The sequence below is a fragment of the Mytilus edulis genome, chromosome 1 (genome assembly GCF_963676685.1).
Source record: "Mytilus edulis chromosome 1, xbMytEdul2.2, whole genome shotgun sequence".
In the NCBI taxonomy this organism is placed as follows: Eukaryota; Metazoa; Mollusca; class Bivalvia; order Mytilida; family Mytilidae; genus Mytilus; species Mytilus edulis.
In genome coordinates, this window is record NC_092344.1 from 120,906,115 (window position 1) to 120,914,411 (window position 8,297).

General features: G+C 31.0%; 1 protein-coding gene across 2 annotated transcripts; it reads right to left on the reverse strand.

Moving 5' to 3' along the window:
• Positions 1-503: 503 nt before the first annotated feature.
• On the reverse strand, positions 504-4,544 carry LOC139504088 (mucin-4-like). 2 transcript variants are annotated; one of them, XM_071294153.1, is made up of 2 exons: positions 4,367-4,544; positions 504-2,649 (listed from the first exon to the last, which is right to left on the reverse strand). In XM_071294153.1, exon 2 carries the CDS (start codon positions 2,624-2,626, stop codon positions 827-829), a length of 1,800 nt encoding a protein of 599 aa, XP_071150254.1. In that variant the 5' UTR covers positions 2,627-2,649; positions 4,367-4,544; the 3' UTR covers positions 504-826. The 2 variants fall into 2 exon arrangements, with proteins under 2 accessions (XP_071150254.1, XP_071150250.1); XM_071294149.1 differs by having other exon boundaries at positions 504-2,654; positions 4,367-4,541.
• Between the last annotated feature and the right edge of the window lie 3,753 nt (positions 4,545-8,297).

Sequence of the window (8,297 nt, forward strand, 5' to 3'; positions counted from 1 at the left end):
GACAGGAAAACTACAGTCATATTACTAAATTGGTAAAGATGTTTTACTATTTAACAAACTTGTACAATTTTAACTATAATTGTGCAGCTTGGTTTTAAAAAGGTAAAACCTGGTTTCATAGCTTGCAAAACGTGTATGACAGTTGTTTATCATAATAATCTACAATACACATTACCAAAAGAATTAAGGCTTTCGTCATTAGTTAATCTTATCAAATGATTCGAGGAAAAGACTCCAGTTATTCGGTAAAAACAAATACCACTCCTAATTATCTAGTCCAAAGCTACATTTGTGTCTTTTTGTAGATTAAGAAAACTTGTTAGAGTAACATCTGCAATTCCTGAATAAGAATAAGCTAACATGTTAAAAAGATAATGAAAATTAATTCGCAGTTAGAGGAACCGCTACTTACTTAACCTAATATACAATAAAGAAGACACATTTTGGATTACTGATTACTACTATATTAAAAAAAAGTGGTGTAACAAATACCATAAGCATAATAAATGTTTTCTGTTTTAATATGATTACATACCTGGCAAAAAAGTCTTAAAACTCAATTACAATACTAATATGATTGCACAAAACATATTTGGATTCATAAATGTGGAATGTGATGGAAAAAAGATGTATATATCTACGAAGTCTAGGCCCGCTAGACATGTAAGAGATAAACGAGCATAAAGTTAGCTGCATACTAAATGATTTCCGTCACATTTGTCATTTAATTATATCACAGATTACAAATAACTTTTATTGTTCTGGTCTCCTTCAACCAGTCATTCATATGGAAATCGATTTCTTTGATCCATTAAATCACATATTTCTAGTAGTTTGTCCGTTTATGATTTTGAATGTCCCCAGAATTGTGCGAAAGAAGAGATTTTCTTAATCTTGGTTTTGACGGAGATTTCGTTGTGGACATCATGACTGTTGTTGGCGAGTTGCCTAAAATACCAATACTTGTCGTTGTTGTTTCAAGGTTTTTTAAAGACGATGTCGATAAATTGTTCGTTATTGGTAATATTGTACTGGTTTTTGTTGCCATATTTTGTGTGCCTTGTTTTAACATATGTGACGTGAATTTGACGTAAGGGGGTTGTGTTATAGTGACTAAATTTCCCACATTTCCCGCTTTTATCGATTTTGTTGGTAATGACGTTGTTGTCACCACAAAACTATTAGCAATTACAATTCTTTTAGCAGCCAATGCAATTTCTTCTTTAGCCAGATCAATAGAAGTACTTCTCTCCTTTACTGCTGATTGTTTATTTTTCCCACCATTATTTTGAACTTGACTTTGTGTACTTGCATTGTCTAAAGTCACTGGAGGTTTCTTAGTGCTTTCCGGTCTTATTGTCTTATTTGGAACAGTCGAAACAAAAATTCGTGATTTACTCAGAAGTTTATGAGTAAGATACATATTTGATAAGGTTGTCGAGCTCAAAACTTTATCTCCAGCATTTGCCATGTGTGCCAGAATGTCTGAATTATTTAAAGACGAATGGTTTTGTTGTTCATCTATTTTTCCATCTATTAGAACATTTGTTTTAACTGTTGTTGTTTCCTGAGGGAGAGATCGCCATTGCGGTGCATGGAACACTTTTGGCACAACTTTTCTTGTTTTTCCACTAAATGTCAGTGCGTCTTCATTAAAACGTTTTTCTACCTTATCAGGAGTTGTACTTATTGATGAAGGGGTACTTTGAATGGTTGTTATCGAGCCTGAATTTGTTGTTGATAAAAGCGGACTGGCAGTTTTTTCTTGTATTGCAGCAACAGTTACGTGCGTCGTTGTTGTTGGAGTCGTGTTTATAATTTTTAGTGTATCCGACGTCGTTAAAGATAATTCTGTTGTATGTTTTACGGATGTTTTCTTTGCTACCGTAGAAATCTCATTCTTTTCAACAGATTCACTTGTAGAAACTATTTTTTTGTCGACCTTTTCTGTAATAAGCGATTTGCTTTTGGATTCACCTCCATTATCCTGGGTGTTACTTTTGTTTATTTGTTTTGTTTTTGGGCTTTCCATTGAACGATCAGAAGACTCGTTGTTTATTTGTTTAATCCTTTGACTTTCCTTTGGACGATCTGAAGACTCTTTGTCGTTTGATGACTCGTCTTGCTTCTTCTCTGATAGGGGCTCAAACCTGGATGGGAAATTTTCTCGTGTGCGATCATATGATTGTGAATCCTTATCACTATCTTTTTTGTTGCTGACTTTTATGACATTTTCTTTCTTGACGATATGATTTGTAACTTTTGGTCTTGGATGAGACATCATACGGAATAACGATAATATGACACTCATTTTCTCATTTGTATTGTCAGTAGTCGGTTTTGTTTCCTTCTTTTTAGGAGCTTCAGTCTTCTTTTCTGGAGGTAATGTTGTTAAAGCGGTGATTGGAACTTCACAATTATGTCCAGTAAAGTCTTTTGTACATTCACATTCACCTTTACATCCAATACTTATACAAGTGCCACCATTTTTACAAATTCCTTCAAACATTGAGCAATAATTACCCGGACACTGTTCACCATTTTCACCTTCTCCTCTTAAGGGTGACATAATAACTAGCGGACAGGTAAGGAGAAAAAGGATCACAATTACACGTACGTCTATCATTCTTAATTATCTATTCTGTTCTTCTATTCTGAAAGACACCATAACAATATAAAAGGTAATATTTGGTATCACGTGGTATAATTATATTCAGATTTTGACATATCTACATGAATTTTGTCTACTACTTGTCAATCAGAAGAAGGTTTTTTTCTTGTACAGACTGAATAATATTTAATCAAACAAAGATTTGTATTAACAATCAAGAAAACGAAAGAAAACATCCTATATGTGATGAAATTATAACCTTGACTTCATAGTACTCACAATTTTTATTATAAAATTAATTTCTTTACATGAAAGGTATTCGTCAAGGAAGTCCATTCTCATCTCAAGTTATAAAAAAAAGTAATAATAGGAAATATTTTTCTGTCTTCTTATGATTTAAAAAAAATCCTCGGTTACGCATATTGTTTGTTAACACAGGGGGGGGGGGGGGGCTTGTTTTGGACGAAATGCTTTTTTGATAAAAACAAAGGCGGTAATTTAATATGTCTATTTTTAGACATAATATCTACAATGAAAATTAGTAGGTGTTGGCTGACTATATCAGAATGTAAGAAAACACATAAAGTAGAAAATAAAATATGTCATTATTGACATGGGTAACATCAATATTAACCTTCAAGCACTGGAATGAGAAAAATGCTTATCATTAAGAAAGTAAGATTTTCCGTAATTGATAATAATAATAATAATAATAATAATAATAATAATAATAATAATAATAATAATAATAATAATAATTAAATAATAATAATATTAATGATAACAATAATAATGATAAATAATAATAATAATGAAAAATAATAATAATAATTATAATAACACTTTTTTGTTATTGTTGTCATTATAAAATATTATTATATCATCAATAATTTCATTTGAAATAGATAATATCTACACTCTATCATATCTATCTGTTTTGTGCGTAGACAGATGAGATGTGACCTGAAGCCTTGGTTTATTTTAATACTTAATTCAGAATTTACTTTTCAAAAAGCATAAACATTATAATAACTAAACCGTAGACAACGCTTTCAAACTGAAGAAGAAAAGGAGGACAAAGGACAGATATGAAAGAAATATGTCGAGACCGACTTACTATTATTTTCTGTAAAGGTATAATTAATAGTGTCATGTACATAACCTGTTGACCTTCATTTCTATTTAAGGAATATAAAGGGCGCTGCCATTTTTCTTGCTTTATTCGTTAGTGATTGTTTAACAAGTTAATACAATATCATTTGTTAAAACTGTCGGACTGAACGTGTATATGAATGAGTATAGTAGAACTACAGCCTTAATTAGCACTCGATCAAATTGCTTTAAAATTGACTATTTTTTTTCTAACTTGGATTTATTTTGTGAATATAACGTACATCCGATTGACTGCGTTAGCTTGTCATATCATGCAGAATGTACCTATAAACATATCACACAAAACATGTATGTTGTCATTTTTACATGTAGATTATGTTCACATTTTCACGTCTATTTATATATTTCCTTTCTCTCTCAATTTTAAAGTAATATTTTTTTAATTTGTTTTCTTTTATATGAATCATTTAATAGCTTAAATGCATTATATAGATACATATATATTAAACTGAATATAAAAGCAACATTTATGTCAAAGACACAATAAAAAATGACTTAAATATATCAACAAGAACGAAGGCATTAAAAGATAATTAATGAATATAAAGAAAATATCAAAATAAAAATAAATATTTGACTTACCCTTTATCATTATAAATTCAGCACGTTAATTATTCTGTTTTAATGTTATTGAGGTCATTTATAAAATTAATATACTAAGATCATCGTTCATTCGCCGGTAAGTTTACAGGTATGTTCACTTTTATTTACGCTTCAACAAATATCCGTGTTATTTCCTTTTTCGTTTGTTGCGTATGTTAATATTCAGGCAATGAAGTCGCAACTGCTAGCTTACAGATCCGGATTAGCCTCGTTCTGGAGACAGGATGTTGTCCCAGTTGTGAGTGTATTGCAGCGCCGCAATGGGAAATGTTATGTCTACGCCACTGCTGTTACATAACTGAATACAATAGAAAAAATGAACCTGCTTGTTTAAGTATGTTCGGGATTTTATGCTGCAGGCACGAAGTTAAAAGAATAACTAAATTAGACAAAATCTTGTTCAAGTGTTGTGATTTCCTTTTTTAATTAGCCGAGTGTTACCAATATTTTTTTTATTTGTCACATTCGATGTTTCGGCTTAAAACTAATACCGACGAAATCTTTATAAACAAATTATAAGCCTGATACCTTTGATAACTATATGGAGGCTAGTTATACTTATTTATGTTATGTTTCTAGTTTTAAGAGATCCAACCGTAACTTAATATCATACAGCGGAGATATTTCGTAAATAGTAAAATTACAAAAATACTGAACTCCGAGGCAAATTCAAAACGGAGAGTCCCTAATCAAATGTAAAAAATCATCAAACGAAGCGACAACAACAGTCATATTCCTGACTTGGTACATGCATTTTCTTATGTAGAAAATAGTGGATGAAACCTGGTTTTTATAGCTAGCTAAACCTCTCACTTGTATAACAGTCGCATAAAATGCTAGTGGAATGAACATACACCGTATATGAAAGATTTCATTTGGTTTGTTTATTTTGGGATCATTTGTGTTTACTGACATTTCTTGTGTTTCTGTTTTCAGTAATACTGAACTTTGGCTTTTTATATTTCCGTACTTTTTGCCGCTATCGGTTTCTTCCATATTTTATATAATTTTTTTATGCACTATTACTCTGCGCTATATTCAATTTTACTTGTTATTTTCTCTGCATACATTATGTTCCCAATAACAAAGGACTGTTGCTACTATGCACCATGTTAGATTTAAAGCTGACAAATTGTCATTTGTTTACGCTGTTTATTTTTCTTTGGCAGTGTGTCTGACAGTTGATTCTTTTAAGTTAGGTGTTACAGTATTTGTTAAACCTTAACCTTTTTCTAAATTGATGAATTAATTATTGTACATTTATTCAAAAAATATATGCTGACAAGAAACAAACATATTGAAGTAAAACAAATCACCAAATTAACAAGGGGAGGATAAAAACAAGGACAGTAATCAATTACTTATAATAGTCTTGTATATTGTCTGTTATAACTTGTAATACCAATTAACCTACACAGATACTATTAAAGGCGTAGCAGTTACAAATAATTTGTGTATGACATTTTTTATCAAACAATCAGTATATTTATTTAAAATAAAAATTAATATTAAAGTGTAGGAGTTTATATGATTTATTAAACATCGTGAATAATACATCATATTTGTTTTGAAGTTGTAAAGCTATCTAATTTATTGTTCAATAATGCATTTATTACTCACTATTAAACATACAACTTCAATTTACATAATACATTGGTGTCAATTCCTAAAACAGCTGAATAATAAAGTATATATATTTCAAAATTATAAATGTTTGTGAAGTTGTTTTGTCACGAGATTACCATATGGTTATATACCTATATTTAAATAATCACATTTAAATTCATGTTTCAAAATGTATTCACTTTTATCCATTTATATCGATTTCAGACACAATATTAGTGCATATATTTTTTCTAGTCCGTAGGTGTCATTAAATATTTAAACTGATATGTGGTTTAAAGCTGTTAAATCACACGCATTATAAACCACGCAGTGGTAACTTAGTGGTTAAAGATATTTGCAAATTAAAAAAAAGTGTTTAATTAATATAAAAATGATTGCTGTACAGGAGTTTTAACGCATTGGTGAGAACTGGAAATCTTGTAGAAGTATAATAAATTGAAAACTGCAACATATAAATTTTTAAATAGATTTATAACACTAAGCAATATATACCGCCACAGCAAACGGCACTATGTCCCTCGCGTTTATATTAGTATGACAAGTATGCAGTGACCAAGCAATGACTACTCAGACTTTAATAAGCATCATCGGTGCCTGATCAACAAAAAAATAATGAGCCAGGGTTTTGTCAGAAAACGTCTCGATCACACGTCCTTTTTTCAAAAAGTTAATCGAAACGTTGCAAGATATAGAAGTTAAATATTCAGTGTCAACAAATAATACAAGATGGTCTTGAGTTATAGGTTATAGGTGCTGAAGTTAAATACACTTTAATTTTACTTCAGGTAACCCGTTATTTAGTCAGCGTGCTATTATGTTGGGTTTTTTTTTTTTTATGTCGTATGACTTTTTAACGTGAATCGGTATTTATGCATCCCGCCATCTTTTTTTTAAATTTAATTTTGAGCTTTTCAGCTTTTCACATTTGTGGTGCAGGTGGGTCTTGAGATGAGATTCGGAGACAAAGGGTTTTACAGTGTTGTTTCTTTTTGTTTACCCTTTACAGTTGTATTTATATTTACTCATTGTTAATTGGTCGAGAAAGTGTATACTGTATTCGGTGTGTACTAATAACAACAAAACTTTTTTTGTTGACGTCATCGTAAAATTATCTTTGTGAAATTTATCTGTATGATTATTTGAGTCGTTTAATCAGTTGTGTTACATGTCTGTAATGTATGTTTTCCCAGTCTTGGCTGCTGGATCCCAACTATTTTCACAGTAACATAGTATGTCTGTTTGGGTTGCACACCTTATTATGTCAAATATAACGGAACTTAAAACTACTGTTAGACAAGTGGGAGGTGAAACTAGCTATAAAACCAGGTTTAATCGACCAGTTTCTTCGGAAATTGCATGCACTAAAACGTTGATTGATAGCGTTTAACTTTGTCAGCTTAATATTCTATCGACTTACCCTTTTGAATATGCCTTGGAATTCGGAACTTTTGTTATACTTTATTTATTTATTTTTAGCTAAAAGGAAATATTAAGTGATTTTTTTCTTCAAGAAACGTCGTAGGAAAAACAAGATAAAATGTTGCCCCGTTCACTGATGACCGAACACTAACATTAGAAGATAATTTTGTTCAGGTTTCTGGCGTTGCGGCACAACATATATGTATGGATAGCCAAGTTTCTCAAATACCATATGGTAAATTTAAGTTTGTGATTAGAATAATTGTCCTGCCCTCTGACAGAAACGATCGAACCTTGAATTCATCTCATGGTTTCGAGGTCACTTGTTACAACAGATTTAAAATTACTGTTTCTGATGTAAAGAACCTATGCATGGTTTTCACCATCTGATAGGGTTCATCTAGACTTTTCCTTGCCTTAGACCTTACTTGTAATTCTCTCAGACTTTTAGTTTTAACATACAATTCAATTATAATCAGTTAAGTGTGTACAGTCTTGTTTATACTGTTAAATATAATATAGAACCTGATCAAGCAATTATAACCTGATCATGCGCACTATACACGAACATTCTGTGCATACGTGTCCAAAGCTCGGCGTCTAAAAGATTCACTGGAAATGAATTTTGGAGAATTTTCTCTCGCTAAGACTTTACACTCTTACTCAGATTTCAGTTTTGTATCAGATTTTAGGGGAGTAAGTATGTAAAATTGATAAAGTATATGTTAATTGATTTCCACCTTTAGTGACATCAGTCGTCTCGTTAATTTGAAGACACGTTTATACATTATGCACACGACGCGAAGCTTTAGTTTTATTCGATATTCATGCCATCTTGAAATTTGTCTTAAACAATTATCGGTTT